This window comes from Balaenoptera borealis (genome assembly GCF_965194805.1).
Source record: "Balaenoptera borealis genome assembly, chromosome: 11".
Lineage (NCBI taxonomy): Eukaryota > Metazoa > Chordata > Mammalia > Artiodactyla > Balaenopteridae > Balaenoptera > Balaenoptera borealis.
This window is the reverse complement of record NC_138868.1, coordinates 11510010-11534095: the sequence shown is the minus strand read 5'-3', so window position 1 is coordinate 11534095 and position 24086 is coordinate 11510010. Positions and strand designations below refer to the sequence as shown.

Below are 24086 nucleotides of genomic sequence, written 5' to 3'. Positions count from 1 at the left end.
AGGTTCTGATTTTGTAAAGTGAACCGATGAATGTAAGCCGCCGACTCCCTCATTCTGATTTCCTGTGGATGAACAGTCGAGCAGAGTACTCCTTAAGAACACATTTTAATGCATATTTATGTGCAACGTTGTTAGAAATATAAGTTGGTGGAGAACTTTTAATTTCAACCGGCAGTTAGTGCATTAAAAGTCTGGGAGGCTCTAGCTATACTTGGTCTCTCTGACTCAGTAATCTTCAAAGAATTCACGGGGAAGTCAGTATTGGCAGGAAAGTGGTTAGCTTGGCTGAAACATACCCACAAAACACCCAGAGCTTAAGGAGAACATTTTAATGCTTAAGAAGCAGGGGTTTGGTAGAGAGGCTGTAGAAATCAGTGTCTCTGGCTGAGAGCACGACTCGAATTCTGTGAATCACTTCCCTGTATCACAGTGGGAGATGAATGTGTGACCCCCCCCCCCTCCCATCTCCCCACAGTCTGGGATGCTTCAAGCTCCTCAGAAGAAGGACCTAATATAAGCCTAAACTCTTGACTGTGAATGTTAATGAGGTCAGGACAAATTATCCTTCATAAAAGATAACTCACCAATGACATTTGATTTGGTGAAGAAATATGTAACTCTAAAAAATGTTGCAGAAGAATATTAACAGATTCACCCTAATAATTACAATTAGGTGATACTCTTATTAAAATTGGGCAAAGCCCCAACTGCCAAGTAACAATCATGTGTCATGCTAGATGTCCCAGGGAAGTCAGCCTGGAACTGAAATAAATGCGTCACAAATGACGTTGGATGCCTTTTTCGTTTCATTTAAAAGAATTGATTTGATCATGTCAAGCCCCTTTCTGCTGGAAAAAAAAAATAAGAGTAGGGTACATAATTGGTATTTTTTACTCTGTTTAGGTTTTAGGGATGAAGTGATACTTAGGTGTGGGCTTACTTTGACTTGTTGCGTTTTTCTTGTCTCCCACCCCCAGAATAATGCAGACTTCTTGTTGGAATGTGGTGTGTGTGTGTGTGTGTGTGTGTGTGTGTTCAAGGGTGTGTGTGCATGTGATGGGAGGACCTGAAGGGGGGATGGCCATCCATGGAAGAGAAAGGGATTGTACCTTGGTAACAGAAAATGAGATGGTAATGCTTGATCTATCCATTCCTGCAGCTCCTTTCTTTGCCCATTTATGATGAGCTAAGAGGACGAAACCAAGTAGTTGGCTGTGGGTAAGAATTTCAATTTCCCATGAGCACCAGAATCTTTTCTAGTTTTTACCCTTTCTTCACTCACTCCTTGTCTCCAAACCGTCCCTTCTCCCTTGACCTCCTAATAGAAGTTTATATGTTAAAATGTTTTCTGAGGACTTTATGACACTAGTCTGAAGTCCAAGAGTGGCCTGGTCTCAGTAAGTCTTAACTGTGGTGAAGTTGGAGAACGTGGGCCTAGTATAGGCACCATGTCTCGGTTCAGATGATGTTGAGAGGACCCGGAGGAGATGACACAGTTTATCAATTCAGAGCCCTCAAAGCTGAAAAGCAATAGCCAAGCAGGACCTCCTGTGTCTTCTGGGGGCTCTGTCCGCCTCCAGGAGCATGAAACACAGACAGCTTTTTAAAAACACAAAATAGTGGGAGGGTAACACGTAAAGGCATAAATTCTTAGAGCTCATGAATTGGAAACCATGGCTGACCTCAGATTAAATGCGTCTTCAAATTCAAATATCAACATTCTCCCTCCTCTCTTTTTACACGTGGGCATTGAGGTGAAGATACTTAATGACGCAGGTAGAGAAAAGACACCTCCCTCGTGTTTTAGGCTCCAGGAGGACTTTTGCTTAAAAAGTCACAACTGTTCTCCAACCCCTCCCCCAACTTTGTCCATGTAGCTCTATTCATTTCCTGGCCCAAAGACCTAAGAAAGTCACAAAGTTATACCTGCCTTTTGTTGCATTTGCCACATCAATACTTAGGAAGGCAGAAGTGGAAAGAAAAAATGAAAGACATGCTTGAAGCTCTGGCTGGAGACGAGAGAAGTAGTTTCCTGGGAGAGTTTAGGCTGGGCTCTGCACCTGTTCTTGGTCAAGGGCGTCTCCATTCACGGCCGTGCCTGTAACCAAACTCTGCCTCTCGTCTTGGACCGTCTGGTATCCCCTCTTCTTGTACTTCCGGGTGCCGTAGATAACCAGGGCAATGACAGCTGCCAGGACGGTGGTGACCCCCAGTGTGACCCCGGCTGCGGCCCCCCCAGACAGACCACTACCGTCCCCATGGATGACCTTCATGGCCCTGCGAAGCTCGAGAGGCTCTCCCAGCCTCCACTGGTGGCTCTGGGAATCTTTAACCCAGGAGCTTGCAGTCTCAAGATTAGTCACTAGGACAGTGTTGGTGGCAGCCTGACTCATGAGGGGTGGTTGGGTGTAAGGTGGGAGCCTGACGGGAGGCAGAGACCCTCCTGTAAAAAGCCCGGCTTTGACGCAGTAAGACACTTGGCACCCGTCACTGATGAGGGCTAGGTGTTGGCTGAAACCCCCTGGACACTTTTTTAGAGAAGGTGCCCCTAAATCTTTGTACATGGCAGAATCCACCAAGGGGTTCCCGACTGCACAGCTGAAGAACCCACCAAATGGGACGGAAAACCTATATCCCAACTCATAGTCCTGAGAGGCACATACCTTGAGGTTTTCAAAAAGTCTCAGTGGAAAATAGCCAGCTGGGCATGACTGTGCATTTGTCAAAGGGTTGATGCTCTTATCGCTGAAGAGGCCACCAAAAAGTAGTCCCGAGTTTTCAGGTACTTGGCCACTGGCCACGCACCAGAAAGCCCTAAATTCTGCCTTGGCCACCCGGAAGACATCTTCACACACCCTCTTGCAGAAGATGAGGAGGGTACACTTCCGTGAACACTCCAGGTGGTTGTAACCCTCCTCATGGGTCTGGGATAGCAGCTGGACTGGGGTGTAGCCAGAGGGGCAGGAGAAATCGCCAGTGAGTGGATTCTTCTGCTCCAAGTTTTGGCAGAGTTGGACAACCTCATTCCCTGAGAACTGGGTGCATTCCTGGTAAACTCCGCCAAAGGAGAAATTGGTCATTTTTCCCTCGCAAGAGCCATCATCCATGTTGGCCTGGAAATTGAAGTTGGGCGACTTGATATCTGTGCAGCCGGGGTAGGTGTTGAATGCGTAATAGCGTCTCACGGCAGTTTCCACTGTCTTAGACAGCTTTTTCACCAAGGGTCCTGGCAAGTCAGGCAGCCTGTCAGGGTTGATGAAGAAATACAGAGGCAGGCCAGCTCGGTCCATGGCCACCAGGTGGTTGGTGATACCCTGCTGCCAAGTCTGGAGGGTGATGCCTGGGTAAAAAGGAAGCCCTCCAATGCTTTGCACCCTGGAGTTGGTTCTGTTGGAGAGGTAGCTCTTGGTGAAGGCGTCCTGTGAGGTGTAGTTCTCCTCAAATTTGAAGTTCACGATGTTTAGGAAGGTGATTCCAGCGGACGCTGTCACTGCACTGCGGCTGCTCTGGCTGTCCTGGAGCAAGGAAGATCTGATGTGGTCCTCCTGAATGAGAGCAGCCCCTGCATCCACACTGGTGATGACATGGGTACCGTAGTTGAGGACCAGGAGTTCCGCCAAGTAGGTGGCCATCCGTGTCTGGTTGTTCTCCAGACGCTCAACGATGTCCATGAGATCCTTCTTAAACCCCCAGCTTAGCTCTGCATCTGGGTTGATTTTGACTGTGTAGACCAGGTTTCTTACCTGAACCTGGGTAGTTACAGCTTGGTCCTTCACCTGAAGGGTCTTCATCCTCTGGAACTCAGGGGAGAACTTGCCGTTGACTTTGGAAAAAAGGGAGAGCTCCATGTTGATGGAGTAGGAGGTGCTACTCTGGTAATTCTCCCAGGACTCCAGGATTTTTGAGTTCATCTCCAGGTTGCTCTCTTTCTGGGGAATGGTAAAGACCTCATCAGGGACGATGTACTGTCCATCCTCTGTGGTCCTACAGTGGGTGTAAGTCAAGCTCATCACCCGTCCCATGTCCACATTCCGCAGATTATCCCAGCCGCCTCCAGGTAAGACTGCCAGAACAGGTAGTTTTAAGGCATTCTTGCATTTTTGAAATCCATCCTCATCTGTGTCTCCCAGAGATTTGTTCATTTTAGCCCATGCTGCCACTGCCCAGATAAGGATGGCACCTCTCAAGCTGTTCATGGTTCAGACAGCCCCAGCCTGACACACTAGCCCCAAGTAGCAGCCAGCAAGCTTGGGGCAGACTGAACTGATGGGAAAGAAAGCCGTTGCTGAAACAAAAAGTTCAGCAGTTCTCCTAAAGCCACTAGTTCCTCTTTAGGCTAATCTAATTGCAAAATGGGGAAATGAGAGTCGATTGGAATATTAAGGTCCATCAGGACTTTGAAAAAGTTGTGTTGTACTAGATATGCAAACTTAGCCCTATACCCTTACCAGTTAACTACCCTAACTGCCCCCCACCTCCCCCAGGACTGGTTACTCTGCAGCAGTACTGGGCACTCAGAAAAAGTGCAGCCACACACTTTGCTGTTACCCCCAGGAGAGTTTTCCAGCTTTGAAAGAAAGCTTTGGTTTTGTTTTTTGTTCACTCTCTTGATGTTTCAGCTTTTCCCTGACTACTCTCTTCTGGGACTTCAATACCAGTTTCCTTTTCCGGTGTGTACAGTTGGCAATAAGTTGGTACCTACTATTATAACTTTAATTTTTTCATTCCATTGTTAAGTGCATGTAACCAGGATAGGTGCGTAAAAATGAATGGGGCTCTTCATTACTCAATTTTTTTTTTTTAATTAATAGCTTATTTATTTATTTATTTATTTATTTATTTATTTATTTCTAGCTGTGTTGGGTCTTCGTTTCGTGCGAGGGCTTTCTCTAGTTGCGGCAAGTGGGGGCCACTCTTCATCGTGGTGCGGGGGCCACTCTTCATCGCGGTGCCCGGGCCTCTCACTATCGTGGCCCCTCCCGCTGCGGGGCACAGGCTCCAGACGCGCAGGCTCAGCAGTTGTGGCTCACGGGCCCAGTTGCTCCGCGGCATGTGGGATCTTCCCAGACCAGGGTTTGAACCCGTGTCCCCTGCACTAGCAGGCAGATTCTCAACCACTGCGCCACCAGGGAAGCCCCATTACTCAATTTTTTAAAGCAACAATTCATTTATTATATTATTAGGAGAAGATAATTTCCTGAATTTGCTTTTGTATGCTAATGCTAAGTCTGTTAAACCTCATAATTTAGAGCAGTGTTTCCAGGCCCATTGATCTCGAACCAGGTTTCACTGAAGCCCAGCTCTGTCAATTCTTTGGGACAACTAGTACACTTAGTGGAAGCCAGGAAATCCAGAGGAGTTAATGGAGACTCCCAATTTCACCCTTATGGCTCCCCAAATCATACCATGAAACAGATGCAGTGCTGAGACTGAAAAAGTCATGTTTCAATTTACAGGTCACCTGTATGCATTCTGGAAAGAAGGTTTCAAGGAACTGAATTACCACAGATTGTCACTGATGCAGCTGACAAGTGTTTTCAGAAATAATGAGGCCAGTTGCCTAGCTTCACAGGCTGAGCATCACTAGTTATTAAAACCTTGATGTAGAGCTGCCATATGATCCTGCAATCCCACTCCTAGGCATATATCTGGAGAAAACTCTAATTCAAAAAGATACATGCACCCCAATGTTCATTGCAGCACTATTCACAATAGCCAAGACATGGAAACAGCCTAAATGTCCATGGACAGATGAATGGGTAAAGAAGATGTGGAACATACATACAATGGAATACTACTCAGCCATAAAAAGAATGAAATAATGCTATTTGCATCAACATGGATGGACCTAGAGATTATCATACTAAGTGAAGTAAGTCAGACAGAGAATGATAAATACCATATGATATCACATATGTGGAATCTAATATATGACACAAATGAACTTATCTATGAAACAGACACAGATTCACAGACATAGAGAACAGACTTGTGGTTCCCAAGGGGGAGGGGGAGTGGGGGAAGGATGGATTGGGAGTTTGGGATTAGCAGGTGCAAATTATTATATATAGGATGGATAAACAACAAGGTCCTACTGTATAGCACAGGGAACTATATTCAGTATCCTGTGATAAACCATATTGGAAAAGAATATATATATATATATATATATATATATATATATATATATATATATCTGAATCACTTTGCTGTATAGTAGAAATTAACACAAAATTGTAAATCAACTATACTTGAATAAAATAAAATTTTTAAAAAACCTTGATAGTATTCTGTGAACCCAGAAATACCACATTCTGGGTCTATTCATGCCTCAGTTATCATGCTCTGGGGAATTCACTTACACTCAAGAGGGATTAATTTATGAACCAGTATCCATTTTCTGCTTGGCTAGAGAAGCAAGCCTCTGTACAGGAGGTCCTGGTTAATTTATAAATCAGTTAGTTATAAATTTATAGCTCAGTAGAGTGATCCTAGAATTAGAAAAATTAGAAAGCCCTTGAGTACTTCCAATAAGTCTGTTGAAATATCCAAATAATTCTCTTCAAACTGTTTCAGGGCTAGTTCATCAGAATTAGAAAACTCACTTACATTGTTATGAAGACATGCTGACAACTTCTTACTTTTTGTTTTGGCTTTAATAGATCCTGATGAGACTTCACTCTTCTTCAGTGAAAATACAAGCAAGGTGAATATAGATAATTCTATATTCAGGTGTTCCTATATCTCTAAACACTTAGTCATTGTCATTTACTTTTGGACAGCCTTCCTCTTCACTTTTATCATAGCAAGAGAAACTTGAAAATGACTAAAAGAGCCAAAAAGAGTGAAGTTATATTGCATCCATATGACAAAACATTTTACAGCCATCATAGTTATATTTTCAAACAATTTTAATAACATGAGAAATTCTTATGCCATAATGTTATATGAAAAAGGCATGACATACATTCAGTATGACCTCAACCATGTACAAATATAACTAGAGGAATATACACCAACTGACCCATTGACAGTAATTATATCTAGTACGTAGGTTTTATGAATTATTTAAATTTTTTCCACTCTTCTCTACATTTTGAGTTTTCAACAATAAGCATGTTTTTACTCATTTAACAAATTTTTATTGAGAATCTACCAAGTACCAAACACAGGGATGGGTAACCATCACTTTTGTACTCAGAAAAGTAAGCAGCAAATATACATTTAAAAAACAAAAGAAACCAAATATTTCTGGAATTTCCATATACCTGAGATGATCCAAAGCCTATGACTGTGTTTGCTGTGCTCAAGGAAGTTCTCTTTTCAATTCATGGGGAAAAAATGAAAGAAGAAATGCAAGTGGGAATTTCGGCTCAACTTAAATTTGCATGCCACCAGCAGCAATTGCAGCTCGTAAAGGTCACATAGGAGGAATCGACCTCCAAGAGTTTGACCAGAGCATTTCACCCATTCTTGTCTTGCTTTACTCTGCTCACCAGCAATTTCTTCCACTTTTTCTTGTCCTGAAAGGCACAGGCAACCGCATAAACTCTCCAAATGGCCACTCTCAAGGGCTTGTGTCTGAAAGCTAAACATTGGTCTCTAAAAAGAAAAAGGCAACTTTTCTACAAAAGTTATGCATCTGCGTTGCAGGAGAGTGATTTCACTTCCTCCAAAAAGAGGCAAGAGGGAAGTCCCACATCTGCTTTCTTTCTCAGTTTGAGCACGTGCTTTCTGACACCAGCTCATGCAGAGCCAAACCATGATTCATGTCTGAGGTTCAGTTCTGTGTGGGCTTGGAGCTGGTCCAGGTGTTCCCTACTTCTGCATTTCACCTGTGGTCTGAAATAGGGAGGAAAGTTTGGCTGTGTTTGCAGGGACCATCCCCTTTCTTATTTTTAGCAGGAATCTAGGAAACTGGATTTAGCAGGAGTCTGAAATCTGACAGTCAAATAGTCCCTAAATGTATCAAAGAACTATGACTCTTAAAGACTCTGGAATAAACTTGGTTCTGGCAAATCCAGGAGGAATCAGTAACAGCGGGACAATATTTTCTTTTCTGAACACTTGATTGCTAACCTAATGCTTTGAGAATTGCTCTGTCAGCTCCTTCTCCTCAGAGACTATTCTTCCCATCAGGACTGTTTGTGTCCTGACCACAAAAATCCGAACACAGTGGTTTCTTGATTTCTTTTCATCTTGTGAGAAAATAAACAGAAGGCCCATGTGAAATTCTGCATATTCCCAATAAATATGCCAGAATTTGGCCACCTCGACCATTTTATTTCTTTTCTCTATTAATATTTGTCCCTCATGTTGTTTCTAATTCTTTTCCTCCTCATCAACTTTTCCCCTTCTGCTCTTTTTATTCTCTTTGCCATTTCCCTATTTAGGTTTGGAGGACACAAGTCCGTGATTTAAGGCGATACTTCCACTGCACTAAAGAAGAAGGAAATCTTAATGTGGCAGAGACTTCCTCTTTAAGCTACCACTTGCCTATTGCACGTCATGGCAGACATCACTAATCACTCACACCATTAATTCCACTGAACTCTGAGGCTGCTTCATTATCATTCTTAGCACAGTTCCACAGAACATTCTAAAGGAAGCCTATTTCACCCACCCCTTAAATAAATACTTATTGAGCACCTATTACTCAGGCAACCATTGTAGGTACCGTTTTTGCAGTAGCCAATGTCAAATTTAATGCTCTTTTAAGAGTCTGGCTGAGCAGGTGTACCCTTGGAACCACTGCTTCCTTTTCCTCTACTCTCCAAGTTAAGCTCCACTGGATTGAGCAGTTAGGACCAACCCATTCCCCTTCCCCATCAGCTTTCAGGTTTCCTAATGACACCAGTCTAATATGAAGAGTGCCTCTTATATTCTCCTTCAGCTGAAAGCAACTGAACACAGAGAGCTTTGCCCACAACAGGAGTGGAAACACAGTGGGATTTCTCTCATTCCCTCGTTTCTTAGTCCCCGAGCATTTCCTGTCATGTAACTCCTCTTTGGAGGAAGACTTGAGCAAAAGAAGTGATTGGGTGGCATCTGGACTCTGGACTACTGGCAGAGTTCACATTTCTATACTTGTTTCATTATTGGGTAACACAAAACCAATCTAACGTTCAATCTTCTCCTCTTTTACTGCAGGATCTTCAGAGGGACTTCAAGCAGAGATGAAGTAAAAATTGCCACCATTTTTCTTTCTACCTGAAATAACCATGGAAACAAGTGAGTTAGGGGAGGTGGTTCTTCCATCATGGAATTATGTGGAATTGGGAGCTTTGGGTCCTCCACTGAAATATTCCCATTGTCTTTACTACTTTTTTGTGATCTAAATATGAAATTAAAAGCATGGGCAGGGTTGTGAGTCTATTCAATGTCTAGACTTTGTTCTGCTTTGTACAGTCACTCAAAATATCTCAGCAGCTAGACTGATGTGCATAGATGTGAAATAGAGGTTTCAGAATTGAAATATAGGTAATATCCTGGCTCCATATGTGACTTAGGGCAAGTTCTAGAGTCTCCCTAAGCCCCCATCTCCTCAAGTGTGACACACAAATAGCATCTACCTCTATGCAGTAGATGAAGTTGTTGAGAGGATTAACAGAAGCCATCCATGTAAGGCTCTGTATGACCCAAGCAGGAGCTCACTGCATATCACCTTTTAGCTTTGCTGGACTTGTTGCTGCAGGTTTCAGACTGACTCTGTAGTTCAGTCCTCACAGGAGGGGAATGGGAGAAAAGCCGTATTAGAGCATCTCAGGAGCTTGACTTTTTTCTGCTCATCCATTTGATAGCATGGGAAGTCCTACTGACTCAGAGAGACCACCTGAACATTTTTTATTAATATCCTGAACAAAGATATGCATATCTTTAAGGAAAACAATATAGTAGCCATGCCATCTAGATTAACAACACAGGTAAATCAGAAATGACTGGATGCATTATCAAAGAATTCATTTCAGGAGTCTCTTAGAATGGGACTAACGAACTTTTTATGTAAACGGCCAGCTGGTAAATTTTTCAGGCTTTGCAACCAAATGGTCTCTGTGGTAACTACTCAACTCTGCCATTGTAGTGCAAAAGTTGATGACACGTGGGACTTCCCTAGTGGTCCAGTGAGGAAGACTCCATGCTCCCAATGCAGGGGACCCAGGTTCGATCCCTGGTTGGGGAACTAGATCCTGCATACATGCCACAACTAAGAATCCGCATGCTACAACTAAGAATCCGCATGCCACAACTAAGAATCCGCATGCCACAGCTAGAAGTCCAAATGCCGCAGCTAAGAAGTCGGCATGCCGCAACAAAGATCCCACGTGCCACAACTAAGACCCGGCACAGCCAAGATAAATGAATAAAAAAAAAAAAGTAGATGATATGTAAATGCATGGGCATGACTGTGTTCCAATAAATCTTTACAAAAACAAGTGGGGGCTGAGTTTTGCCTGGGGTCTGCAGTTTACTGACATCCAATTTAGAATCGTAGAATTATGGAATCCCATGATTGGAAAGGACCCTCTCTCTCCGCCCAGTGCTTGAGCCTCCTCCAATACTGTCTTACAAAGCCGTCACCCACCCTCTGTTTGGATGTCTCCATGGCAGGGTGGCCCCCCTACCTACAATTTGTGGCAGTTCTGATTCTTAGAAACCTGTTGCTTCAGCTGAGCCCAAATTGTCTGTGTGATCTCTGGTGGCTGAAATAATATTTCTGTGCTGTGGCCGTCTTGACAGTGATGTTGTATTCTAGATGCAAGCAAGAGAAGGTTGTTGGCTTAGATGCCCACCAGCCTGGAACTCCTGGAGAGTATGACTACGTCTATCTTGTTTAATGCCTAATGAGAATGGATAAAGACCGCAGTGTGAAGGTCCTAGGGGCCTCCTCCTGGGACAATTATTCCTTCATTGGTGGATCAGGGGGGAACTTCAGGTGTTTCCAGGGCAAGGACCAGGGTGGATAGGGTGAGCTTAGAGAAGCACATGTTCACTTAGAAGGAGAAATTATTTCAATATTCTCACAACTTAGTCACATGAATACCAGCCTTCCCTAGAAGAGCATCTGGCACCCACTAGGTAGTCAATAAATATTTGCTGGAAAGATTAACTGAATAAATGAATGAATGCAAAAACTTTGCAATTCTAGAACTCTATTAATGAGATTCAAAAATAGTCAGTGGTAAACAGCTACAAGCCCCGAGGTAATAGGAACAAAAGGACAAGACATCCCATTTAGGAAAGGCGTTTAGTTTATATTTGAAGCTGACAAGAATCCACATCCCAGAAATTATTTTATGCCAACATTCTGAGGCCTCTCAAGACTGGGACTGGAGAGACACCAAAGGACAAACATTATGTGGTTCCAACTTATATGAGGTACTGAAACCGAGCAGGACCCTGTGGGGCTCCTGGGCACGAAAACCTTTCTTTGTCCCCCATTTCTTGTTTGTAGGGAATAGGCTTCAGCCTCCATGACCTTCCCTGAGCTGCTAATCAAGGAAGGGAGGGAATGCAGAGACAAGGGAGGCACAGTCAAGAAACAATAGTGCAGCCTTGGGACAGGATCCTGGTTCAACCTCAAGGGATACACATAACAATATCTTTGAGCTCTTCTTTTTTTTTGATGTGGACCAATTTTTTTTTTTTTTTTTTTTTTTTTTATTTATGGCTGTGTTCGGTCTTCGTTTCTGTGTGAGGGCTTTCTCAAGTTGCGGCAAGCGGAGGCCACTCTTCATCATGGTGCGCGGGCCTCTCATTATCGCGGCCTCTCTTGTTGCGGAGCACAGGCTCCAGACGCGCAGGCTCAGTAATTGTGGCTCACGGGCCCAGTTGCTCCGCGGCATGTGGGATCTTCCCAGACCAGGGCTCGAACCCGTGTCCCCTGCATTGGCAGGCAGATTCTCAACCACTGCGCCACCAGGGAAGCCCAGATGTGGGCCAATTTTAAAGTCTTTATTGAATTTGTTACAATATTGCTTCTGTTTTGTGTTTTGATTTTTGGTCTCGAGGCATGTGAGATCTTAGCTCCCCGACCAGGGATCGAACCTGCACCCCCTGCATTGGAAGGTGAAGTCTTAACCTCTGGACCACCAGGGAAGTTCCTCTTTGAGCTCTTCTGCAGAACTAAAACCCCCAACCAATGGAAGATAACTACTTGATGAAACATTCTTCATTCTAGAGAGAAGGGCGCAGTCTGATAACCTCGAGAACCACAGAATATCATCAGGAGGGCACCTGAGGCCAGATTAAAGGAATGCAGGCCCTTTATACAGCAATCCTGCCCTTGAACCATTGCTATAAAACTCCTCACCAAATCCCGCCAGGTTGGGTCACACAGTTTTGAGGGCATTAGTCTGCTGTGTCCCCCTTTGCATGACAAAACAATAAAGCTATTCTTTTCTACTTCACCCAAAACTGTCTCTGAGATGCAATTTGGCACTGGTGCACAGAGGCCGAGTTTCAGCATCAGTACCTAGAAGCAGCAAATTCATAAAGACAGAACGTAGAAAGGGGTTGGGGCAGAGAAGAATGAGGGGTGTGAAAATGCAAGAACATTTTGACAATGTGTATTTATTTGGGGTGTTGCAGAGGCAAACTCGAATTGAAGAGCTGCCTTTTGAGATGCAGGCAAAAACACAGCTAAAGGCAGTGACACAAACTTGAAGTCCTCTCTCTGGGTGCTGAGCAGAGCATGCTGTTTATTCAGATTGAACTACTCCCCAGATTCTCCAGGCTAAATCTTTCTTCAGCTGCAGTAGCCTCCCAAACCCTCAGATACTTCCCCTGCGAAGAGTTCTGGCTGGTCCTCCAGCCCCTCACCTGCAAAGACCACTTGACCTCTCCCAGGAGGAGGTCTGGGATCTGGCATAGTCTCCACCTGCTCCACAGCAAGGGGAAGGTTGCTTGATTTAGCAGATACGAATGTGGGATGCCCAATTACATTTCAATTCCAGTTAAACAACAAATAACTTTTTTAGTCAAAGTATGTCCCATGCAACACTGGGGGCATACTTACACTCAGAAAAATATTCATTGTTTATCTAAAATTCAAATTTGGGAATTCCTCAGTGGTCCAGTGGTTAAGACTTGCGCTTTCACTGACATGGACTGGGGTTCGATCCCTGGTTGGAGAACTAAGGTCCCACAAGCCGTGCGGCCAAAAAAAAATAAAATAATAAAAAATAAATAAAATTACTAAAAAAAACCCAACAATAAATAAAATTCAAATTTAACTGAGCATCCTATATTGTATCTGGAGACCCTAAACACTACTGGACCGAAAGAGACTTTGGCTCCGTCTCACTTTTGAGCTCAGGTGAAGCACTGGGCCACCAGATGTGGGATGTGGCTTCTCCAGTAGTTGGTAAGAGAATACTGGGTAATGCAACCCAGAAATACAGAGGACTTAATTCCTTGTGCTAGTGAACAGTGAGAGATAGGAGGCATCTGGCACATAATTTGCTCTTCGTTTCTCCCTCCAGTGGACTATTTTGAGGACTGGTGGTTTCGTGTGCTCTGTCTGAAGACATTTGCATGACTAAACAATTGTCTGTGTCTTTCCTTAAACTGTGATCAGCTCAGTAATGCACCCCCTTAGACTTCCTTTGTGTCCTTTGCTGCCTTACCTCCCTTTTCCTTTTACATTTGCTGCCCTGGGATTGTACCTCCCAATGAAACATTAATTAATGTAGAGTATTAATTAATATTATAATGTTCCTCTATGTGTTCTATAGTATCCCTTGCATTTATCACTATTTTAATGGACTTTTTGTTTAACTCTCTCCCCTAGTAAACTGTAAGCTCCTAATGGGAAGAGATCATGTTTTTTCGGTTCATCATTGTATTACCCGAGGCTGGTGCTATATCCGGTACATAGCAGATACCCAATCAATATATGTTACTATTGAATGAATAAACAAGTGAATAAAGCCAACAAAGCTGATAATATTTCTACAACATGTCCTCAGTAAATCAGGTCTTGAGTGGTTGGGAATGAATACTTGAGCGGAAGCAAAATTATTATAGGATTTTTGTTTCAACTTACATTAGTATCTTTGAGCACTTACTCTGAGCCTAGCTTGTGTGACTTGTATTTCTTATTACAAAATTTAATTTGGTTTTCTGGTCTGTAATTGTGTCTTCGTGAATTTGGGAGGGCGTAAGCCTAGTGTCTTATAGAATACATGCATCATAAGAGCCCAGACGGAATGTTCCTATGTGCCAACTCCTTCTGCCTTATTTACATCTGATCTGGTATTTAAAGCTTTGATCCTGCAGGACTGAACCCACACCTACTTGCATACCCACCTTGGTCCCCATCCCTGCCAAGTGTCTGCATCTAGTGAAGCTGGCCTTGCGCGTCTGGAGCCTGTGCTCCGCAACAAGAGAGGCCGCGACAGTGAGAGGCCCGCGGACCGCGATGAAGAGTGGCCCCCGCTCGCCGCAACTAGAGAAAGCCCTCGCACAGAAACGAAGACCCAACACAGCCATAAATAAATAAATAAATAAAGTGTAAAAATTTAAAAAAAAAGAAAAGAGAAGGACTAAGGAAAATAGGGGAAGAATAGGAAAGAAAAACAGGTCAGTATAATGCAAAATGGTGATAGGAGGGGTTTATGAAAAAATTCTAGAGGACCTCCCTTGTGGTCCAGTAGTTAGGACTCCATGCTTCCTATGCAGGTGGTGCGGGTTCGATCCTTGGTCGGGGAACAAAGATCCCACATGTCGTGCAGCGTGGCCAAAAAAAAAAAAAAAAAAATCTAGTTATTCGAACACCAAACCTGAGCTTTGCTAATAAGAGTCAGAGCCCTGATTTGGGGTTTTCCTGGGTCTTAAGTAGGCTTTTCTGTCCCCCTTTCCTCCTGGTCTTCTCTTGAAGCTAGGTTTTTCATTTCTATCTTGGGAAATTAGGGCATCGTGGGGCAGTAAAAGTAGCACAGGGTTAGAAATATGGAGACTTGGATTCTATTCCGCATTCTATACTAACCTGCTGGTGACCTTAGACAAGTCATTTCCTCCCTCTGAGTCTCTGTTTCTCAATCTGTAAAATAAGAAGGTGTGTTGAGGTCCTTTCCAGCATCTTCATGATGCACGAGTCTGCATTCCAGTTACAACCTGCCTCAATTGGAAAGCTATGGCTGCGATCTTTTATTTTAAAAGTTTTAGAAGATTCTGTTTCGTGCAGGTCATGGCGTGTATGTTCTCCCATGTTGTTCCTGCTGATACTTCCTCTTAGTGACTTATTTCCCTGTGTGGTTTGTCATTTGTGACTCGAGCTCCTTTTCCACTGCGGTTTGCTGTGCAAGACTGGTTTGCACCGGTTTGTTCAGCTGTTCCTCCAAGGTGATTTTCATTTTGTCCCTGCTGAGGCCTTATAATCATACTGGACCAGAGTTTGTGTTAATTTCTTGGTTTGGAGTCGATGTGAACTAAGATCTTCCATCTGTGTCAACACAGGCCTGGGGTTCTCTGATCTCTGGTAAGATGGCAGGAATCCTAGCCATTTTCCACGGGCGCGTGGGTGGAGTTTTCCTCATCCGCAGGTGGTGGCAGAGGCAGTGCTTCTTGACTCCCAGGATGGTTCCAGCCTCCCTTGAACATTGTACACAGGACCAGTGGCCTGGGTGGTCTCCCACAGCCCTTAAAGCCCCAATAACCTGCTCTGAGGTCAGCATCTGGCTCTGAATGTCCCTCAGCCACAGGCTTAAGTACCCTCTCACTGCTCTGATTGTGAGTTCTCTCTTTCTAGCACCCACAGGTTTCCCTTTCTTGGTTTTGAGCTTGAATCTTTGTGTTTGCGGAAATGGGTCTGTGCCTGTGTGTCTAAGGTGTGGGAGTTTCCCCTGCGTCAGCTCAACCAGCCAAATCCTCTCTTGTTATGATTATTTTGTACAGTTAACTTTTTCATAGGTATAATGGGGGTGCGGGCACATACATTGCGGCACAAGGGCTTTGGAGAACAAACTTTCCTGCTGTCACGTCCCTTCCTCCCAGTAAAAGAACACCTTCACTGAAGTCTGAGACCCTGTCTCCAGAGGGGACAGATCACCTTGTGCAGGGAGAGTGGGGCTTCTAATGTGGCCTGCTCTCCCTCTCCCTGCGTCCCCTGGAGAAAGATGGAGAACATCTTGAACGGCTTCCTCAGGAAGTGACGAGGACAGAATGTTTCATGAGGCACGGAGGCGCGGAGAGCAGCTGGTTACCACGTAAGTGAGACGGCCGGAGGGAGGATGGAGAAAGCCGAGGCCCTTTGGTGGAGAAAGATCTTGGACCAATTTTACAGACAGGAAGATGTCAACGAGAACCGTTTCGTTTCCTCCTTCCCCTTCATTTCCACACTTATGTGTGTGTGTGAGAGTGTGTACTGTGTGAGTGCGTGTATGTGTGAGTGTATGTTTATGAGTGTGTATGTGTGAGTGTGTATGTGTTTGTGAGTGTGTGTGTATCTGTGAGAGTGTATGTGTGTGAACATGTGTCTGTGTGTATGTGTCTGTGTATGTGTGTGTATGTGTGTGTAGTGTGTGTATATGTGTGTAGTGTGTGTGTATGTGTCTGTGTGTGTGTCTGTGTGGTGTGTGTGTGTATGTGTGTGTGTATGTGGGTATGTGTGTGTGCATGTCTGTGTGTGTATGCGTGTATTGTGTGTGTATACGTGAGTGTATGTGTCTGTGTGTGTATGTGTGTGTATGCATGTATTGTGTGTGTCTGTGTGTTGTGTGTGTATGTGTGTGTATGTGTGTGTTGTGTGTGTATGTGTGTATGTTTATGTGTGTGTCTGTGTGTGTGTCTGTGTATTGTGTAGTGTGTGTGTATGTGTCTGTGTGTGTATGTGTGTAGTGTGTGCATATGTGTCTGTGTATGTGTGTGTATGTGTGTGTAGTGTGTGTGTATGTGTGTAGTGTGTGCATATGTGTCTGTGTATGTGTGTGTATGTGTCTGTAGTGTGTGTGTCTGTGTCTGTGTGTGTTTGTGTCTGTGTGTGTGTCTGTGTGTCTGTGTGTGTGTGTGTGTGTGTGTGTGTGGCAAAAAATGCTTGGTCAAGACACAGGGAGTCGGGAGAACTCAGTTTGAATCCCAGCCTCGTTGTTCTCTTGCAAATTGCTTCTCTCCTCTGGGCTTTTATTTCCTAATTCTAATTCCCCAAATTAGAGGACTGTATTAAATTTGTAGATTATAAACATGATTTTAGCTGTGGAACACTTATTTTCAAATGCAGTCTTTCATAGAAACTTTCATGTAAAAGAAGAGCTGCCTCCGATGAACAAGGGCCAGAGCCCCAAAACCCAATGGCTTCATTTCCTTCTCCCCACTTGGAGGAGGCAGATCACCAGGGTCCCTGGAATACAGTTTGAAAACTGCCGGTCTATGTACAGTTTCTTCCAGCTGGGGTATTATAATTATGATGAGAAGGAGAAAACTTTCCCTAAAAATTCATTTCCATAAAATTCATGAGACAGAGCTGAAGTGGCAAGATTTCCCTGAAAACAGGAAGTCAAAGCTGCCAAACCGTGAAGCAATATGGTTTTTTAGACCATATTGCATTCTTTCTTATAGAACCTTTCACCTCAGTCTGGGTAAGTTTTTGATGGTAATGGCCAGCTGTTGTGTAGACATGGGAAGATTGCTGGGCTGGGAAAAAGTGCTTTCAGTAGCCAGCTGTGAGTCATTTGCAAATTATTTCACCACACAGAGGCTCAGTTCTTTATTTGTGAAAGAGGGGAGTGGAATCGACTAGTCACTAGGAGATCACTGACAACTAAAAGTGTTCTGAGATAGAGCAAATTATTAATGTACTCACAAAAATTTATTGTGCAAATACTACATGTCAGGCACCACTTGCTCTGCATGGAGATTATAGTCTAATGGGAAGACAGACACTGAACAATGATGTTTTATATGGAAAAGGAAGTACAGGGTTATAAATGACCAGAGAGGAAGGTCTCAACCTGGACCAGCGGGTCAGGGTGGTCCTCCAAGACAGACAGAGATAGAGACAGACAGAGACACAGAGAGACACAGAGGTAGAAGGAGATAGACACAGAGAGACAGAGACAGATGAGAGAAGCAGAGAGAAAGAAACAGAGAGAGAATGAGGAGAGTGATGGAAAAGGCGTCTTGGATGACTACAGATTAGGGAGATAAGTTTGATTTCAGCTAAGGTTAGAGATATAGGTGACCCAAAGAACCAAAATAGATTCACTTTCTAATGAACCGACCTGGTGGGTAAAGCAAACTCTTTGGTTATCTTTATATTCTACTTGGCTCCAAAATGTTTGAGCAAGCAGCTTGCAAAGATATATAAAAATGTACAAAATAACAGATTAAAAGAGTGGTGAAAGAAAAAAGTAGAGTTGCAGAGTAGAGCCAGGAATAAGAATAGAAGTGCTCATCAGAGTTACCTAAATTCTTGCTACAGATGAGTCACAAATTTTACTCAAAACTTCTCAGCAATCAATGTAGAAAGAGCTCGTGTTTCCATATTCAATGATGCAATTCACAGTGTTAATGGGACAAATATGGAAAAATTGTTGATAGGAAAGCAGTTAGAGAGTAAAATTCTTCTGGGGTCCTCCACTATAAACCATTCACTATGGATGCTGATCCAATGTTGTCTGCTAAAATCTTTTTTATCTGGCGTAATCCAGAGGGAAACTTCAAAGCATCAACCTGCCCTGACTCTTATTATCCCCCTAACCCTGATATCTTGATACATTGCCTCTCAAGACTTTTCCTTCACCAGAGCCTACAGCACAACTGGTCATTTCTTTATCTGAATATAGAAACAGATGCTATAAGTTGGGTTGGAGCTTCATTACTATTGTTACCTTTCAAGAACATTATTCATTCATTATTAATTCAATTTTGGTTTTGTTTTAACATTTTGGTTTCTCCTTGTTTCATAGCTATTTGGGAATAAAACCATTCATAAGATTGTTCCATTAACAAATCCATTTTTGAAACATGCTTTTTAAATTATTGTTTTAAATAAAGCTCCTGGTATAGAACTTAAGTGGTGATCTTATTGAAACTAATCCTAACTATTTAACAGAGGTCAGTCAGTCCTCCTTTCTCTTTATGCACTGAAATCACACCTGACTTGAAAAATTAGTCGTTTTTTGTTTTTTTGTTTTTTTTTTTACAGAATTTGCTTTAATATTTCCTTCTTCATCTCTGGATGTTGCCAAGCATACGTGTAAGAAGACATATTTTCAATTAATGGCCTTGGTGTCATGTAGACATGCACTTAGGATCTCCTTAGCTTGTTAGTGTGTGCCTTTGTGTATGTTATGTAACCTCCTTCCCGAGCCTTACATATCTCATCTCTTAGATAAAGATGATTAACACCCCTATCTCATAGTGTGGTTGTAAGAACTAAAGAAAAAAAAATTGTGTATATTAGAGACTTTCTGTAGTAAGTAAATGAGAACAATAAACGATCCTATCTAATAGGGTCATTTCAAGGATTAAAAGAATACATTTAAAGAGGCATCAGGGAGGAAAAAAAAATCAGTTTGATAGTATCATCCTTCACCAAGGGTATGAAGAGATAGCTGCCCTATTACATTGCTGGCAGGAGGGTCCATTGGTAGCCGCTCTAGAGAGAACTTGGCAGTGTCTATTAAAATTTAAAAATATACATGTCCTATAAGCAGCAATTCAACTTCTCAGTTTCTACCATAAAAGTGCATATTAGCAGGAAGTGTATGTTCAAACATGCATGTTGCAACACTGTTTGTAATAAACTAGCAACAACTGGACGCTACTTAAATGTCCATCAGGGAGGAATAGGTACATAAATTTTGGCACATCAATTCTGCGAAACAATGAAAAAGACTAAGGTAGATTTATACGTATAACATGGAAAGAGGTCCAGGAAATAATGATTGAATTTTTAAAAATCAAGGTATAGAATGATCATTCAATATGATTTCATTTATGTGAATACAGAGAGAGCCACATAAAGCAGTACTATATATTTTTGATTGGTACATATATGAATGTTATTAAGCAGAAAAAGTATAAATTTACATGTCTGCCAACATAAACCATAGTTACGGGGCTTCCCTGATGGCGCAGTGGTTGGAAATCTGCCTGCCAATGCAGGGGACACGGGTTCGAGCCCTGGTCTGGGAAGATCCCACGTGCCGCGGAGCAACTGGGCCCGTGAGCCACAATTGCTGAGCCTGCGCGTCTGGAGCCTGTGCTCCGCAACAAGAGAGGCCACGATGGTGAGAGGCCCGCGCACCGCGATGAAGAGTGGCCTCTGCTTGCCGCAACTAGAGAAAGCCCTCGCACAGAAACGAAGACCCAACACAGCCAAAAATAAAAATAAATAAATAAATAAATAAAGTAATATATTTAAAAAAAAAAACAAAAAACCATAGTTACCTCTTGGGGAGACCAGGAAGGGATTAAAATTGAGGGTTCTGGTTTAAACATTCCTTTACCTATGGTGTTTTAATTTCTTTTTTAATAGGGAATTTGTCTGTATGTTATAGAGTTGAAATGCAGTTTTTAAAAGCTTCTGAGAACAATGTCTGGCATATAATAAGCTTCTAATAAGTGTTAATTCCTTCATTTGGCATAAAATCTCTAAATCATCTACCAAGTGAATTTGGATTTATTTATTCATTTACTTAACAAATATTTATTAACACAGAGCTTGGCCCAGTCATAGCCTATGCTTCAGGGAAACAGCAGAGAGTAGTTTACAATTTGATAAATAAACAAGAAAGTTTACAATTTGATAAATAAACAAGAAAAAAATAGTAGTTTTGTAGGAGCTGATGGATGAACTAGAGGATGCTATGGGAATATACTGCAGTAACTCTTTAGTATGTCTGGAGGAGTCAAGGACCAAGGAAGGCTTTACAGACAAACTTCAAAGTCATACCCCTCCTACACATAGACTGCCAGTAATCCAAGTGGTCAGAGAATGGATCAAATACCAGCATGAACTGAAAGAAGGACTGAAGTAGAAGAGTTACAGCCAAAGTTGATGCAACTTAGGGAAGGCTGTCATGATTCACCATGATTTATATACACAACCACTAAAGAAGCAAGACTTCATTAATGTTTGCCCTTTGCTCAAGAACCATCTTGTAAAATAGGATCAAAGACAAATTAAAATCCACATTCAATTCTGCTGCAAACTCACTGACTTGGTTGTCCTATCTCAGATCATGTCATAGAGATCTGAGATAGGACGTAGAAGGGACACCTTCTGAGATAATGCATGAAAATGAAAGCAGGGGTGTCAGAATCATGGAACAGGCTGCGTTCAAATTCCGGAGCAACAGTAGAAAAGATACAAACTCTAGTATATGGAGTGAAAGTAAATTGGGGATGAAGTGAGAACAGAGAGTAAGTCAAATATCCACACAAGACCAAGAGTGAGAGCTGGTCTAGGGAACAGATATGGAATCAGAGCTGCCAGAGGAAGTCTCTCTTCTCTGACACTGTTCCTTAAATCAGGTCCCATCCAGTCACTAGGCAGTTTCAGCCAAGAAAATTAACCGTATGGCACTCTGCTCTCCTTTAGGGCTTCTCCCTTACCCTTATCTCTGCTCTTTGCTCACTGTGATTTCACATCTTTGAATCTGCTGGTTTAGGTCCCTATTTCTGACCCCAGGGGACACCATGACCCCACAGATGTGACCCTGGTCTCTTTTCACACACGATTTACAGGTACCCTATTGCTTTGCTGGCTCCAAGTAACCACTGCTGAACCCAATTCAGTGAGGGCTCTCAGGTCAGCCTTCCTGGTCAGTATTAACCTTTGGATAGGTAGGTATCCAAGGCAAGGGGAACAAAATATTTGTCCCAAATAGTGAATGGACTGGTATGAATGGTGTTTTGTAAACAGGTCTCTAATCAATGCTCATGGTCCTAGGTCATGCCCCAACTTGCTCTAAGGCATCCTGGACACAGCACCTGAGGCCATAAAGCTAAGGAATATCATAGAAAAGCATATTTATTTTCTATTGCAAGCAATCAAAATTGAAACCCTACCAGTCTATGACAAGAAAAGTAAAAGGAAGAAACAAACCTTTGTAGAGCCTAATTACACAGTAGACATGTAGGTTGGGGATCTTATTTGAAAGAGTTTCTTTCATTTATTACTCAGATCCCTATTATTACTAATAGTAAGTGGGCCACTTATTATTATGATTACATATACCAAAACTTAAGGTATTTTTTGTTTGTTTTTTCTTTTAAACTCAAGGAACTATAAGACACAGAGAGGACATCTGCTTCTTTCTCTCCTTGAGTTTTTTCAATGCATCTTTGATCTCCTTGTTTCTCAAACTATATATGATGGGGCTCAGCATGGGAATCACAGCTCCATAGAGCATGGACACCACCTTATCTTGGTCTAATGAGTAGCCAGCACTAGAATGGAGATATGAGAAGAGACCAGAGCCATAGAAGAGAATCACTGTCGTCAGATGAAAGGAACAGGTGTTGAAAACCTTCATCGGCCCTTGGGTTGAATGGATCTTCATGACAGCAGCAATGATGTAGCCATAGGAAACCAGGACAACAAGAGCTGAAGTCCCACCAACTGTACACACAACAATAAAGTTTACTACCTGGCTGAGGAAGGTACTAGAACAAGACGAGACCAGCAGTGGTGGCAGGTCACAGAAAAAGTGGTTAATGATTCGTGGCCCACAGAAATGGAGTCAGAATATAGAGCTGGTTTGGACCAATCCGGTGAGGAATCCTCCAGCGTGCACTGTAATGGCCATCCCCATTAGGTGGTGGGTGTCATGAGGGCGGTGTAGAGCAGAGGGTTGGAGATGGCAGTGTACCAGTCGTATGCCATGGCTGCCAGGAGACAGCACTCTGTGCCTACCATCCCCATGAATAAGAAAAATTGAGCAGCACAGCCCACAAAGGAGATGGTCTTCTGCTCCTTGAAGAAGTTACAGAGCATCTTAAGGGCTACAGAGGAGGTGTATGAAATATCAGTGAAGGACAGTTACCAAGGAAGAAATACGTGGAGGAGTGGAGGTGTGAATCCATGGCAATCAAGACAATAAGGCCCAGGTTCCAAGCCAGAGTCCTGAAGTAGATCCCCAGAAACAGTACAAAGAGGGTAACCTGCAGCTCTGGATGCTCTGAAAATCCCAAAAGGATGAAACTGGTCATCATGCTGCTATTCCTTCCCAGGGCCATCTTCTTCTCTCTGCTGCCTTCAGAGCCCCAAAATGAGATTCCTGGGGCAATGAAAATCCAGGTGAAGAAACCATTTTGTTCTGTCATGGAAACATAGACGCCCCAGAGCCAGAAGAGACAGGGGAAGGCAAATGTCCTACCTCCATCCAATGCAGAAATCCCCTCTACAGCACTTACTGGGTCTTTCAAAGAGATCGTTGTCATCCTGATCTGATTCATTTGTTTATGCAAAAGTGACCGGTCCCAGAACAGACTGGCATTTTTGCATTATCTGATTCATCACCTTCACTGTCAATGTCACGACTTTATCAAAGGAAGTTATTAATAGCACTTGGACTAACTACCCCCACTTTTTTTCCAGTTGATCCAAGCATTGTGATTGGATTAATGGGCCACTCAGATTTATACTAGATTTTTTTTCTTTTTTGAGAAGAAATGCCTAGAGAGGCAATTTTGTGTTTCTTATCATCATAGTCTGTTCTGACCAGGTTTTATGGGGTCAAGGGTTTGTTTTTCCTTAAAGCAGAGGAATGAAGCACTTAGAGATGTGAAAAACTGGCATCCCCTTTAGAGATTAAAGAAAGGGATAAGGAAAAAAAAGTTCAACACTGTGAAACGCTTATGCTCATTTCACACAAATATTATCAACTGACCTTGCCCCATGTGTTTGATAGAGAAATGCGGATGATGTACAAAGTAATAAAACATTACTATTAAGTTGAAAATATTCAACATACTGCGTGGGATAGTCAGGAAACAGACAAATCACAGCACAGTGTGACAGTTGCTCTAAGAGCAGTATTTGTACAGTGCCCTGGGTCCTGGACATAGCTTCTGAGAGGAGATGTGTTTGAGGAGGATTCCAACAATGAGGAAGGGGTTACCAGAATGAAAATTGTGGGTGT

General features: G+C 42.9%; 2 protein-coding genes and 1 pseudogene across 3 annotated transcripts in view; 1 reads left to right on the top strand and 2 right to left on the bottom strand.

Annotated features, from left to right (window-relative positions):
- The window catches only part of LOC309605394 (olfactory receptor 4D11-like), a 117087-nt gene that overhangs the window by 12126 nt on the left and 80875 nt on the right, over nucleotides 1-24086 (top strand). The window lies entirely within an intron of this gene.
- On the bottom strand, nucleotides 90-4782 carry MPEG1 (macrophage expressed 1). The gene has a single exon (XM_082341181.1). The coding sequence runs from the start codon at nucleotides 4194-4196 to the stop codon at nucleotides 2043-2045; it is 2154 nt and encodes a 717-aa protein (XP_082197307.1). The 5' UTR covers nucleotides 4197-4782; the 3' UTR covers nucleotides 90-2042.
- On the bottom strand, nucleotides 22221-23400 carry LOC309605379 (olfactory receptor 5A1-like; annotated as a pseudogene). The gene has a single exon. The product of its transcript is annotated as an olfactory receptor 5A1-like (transcript).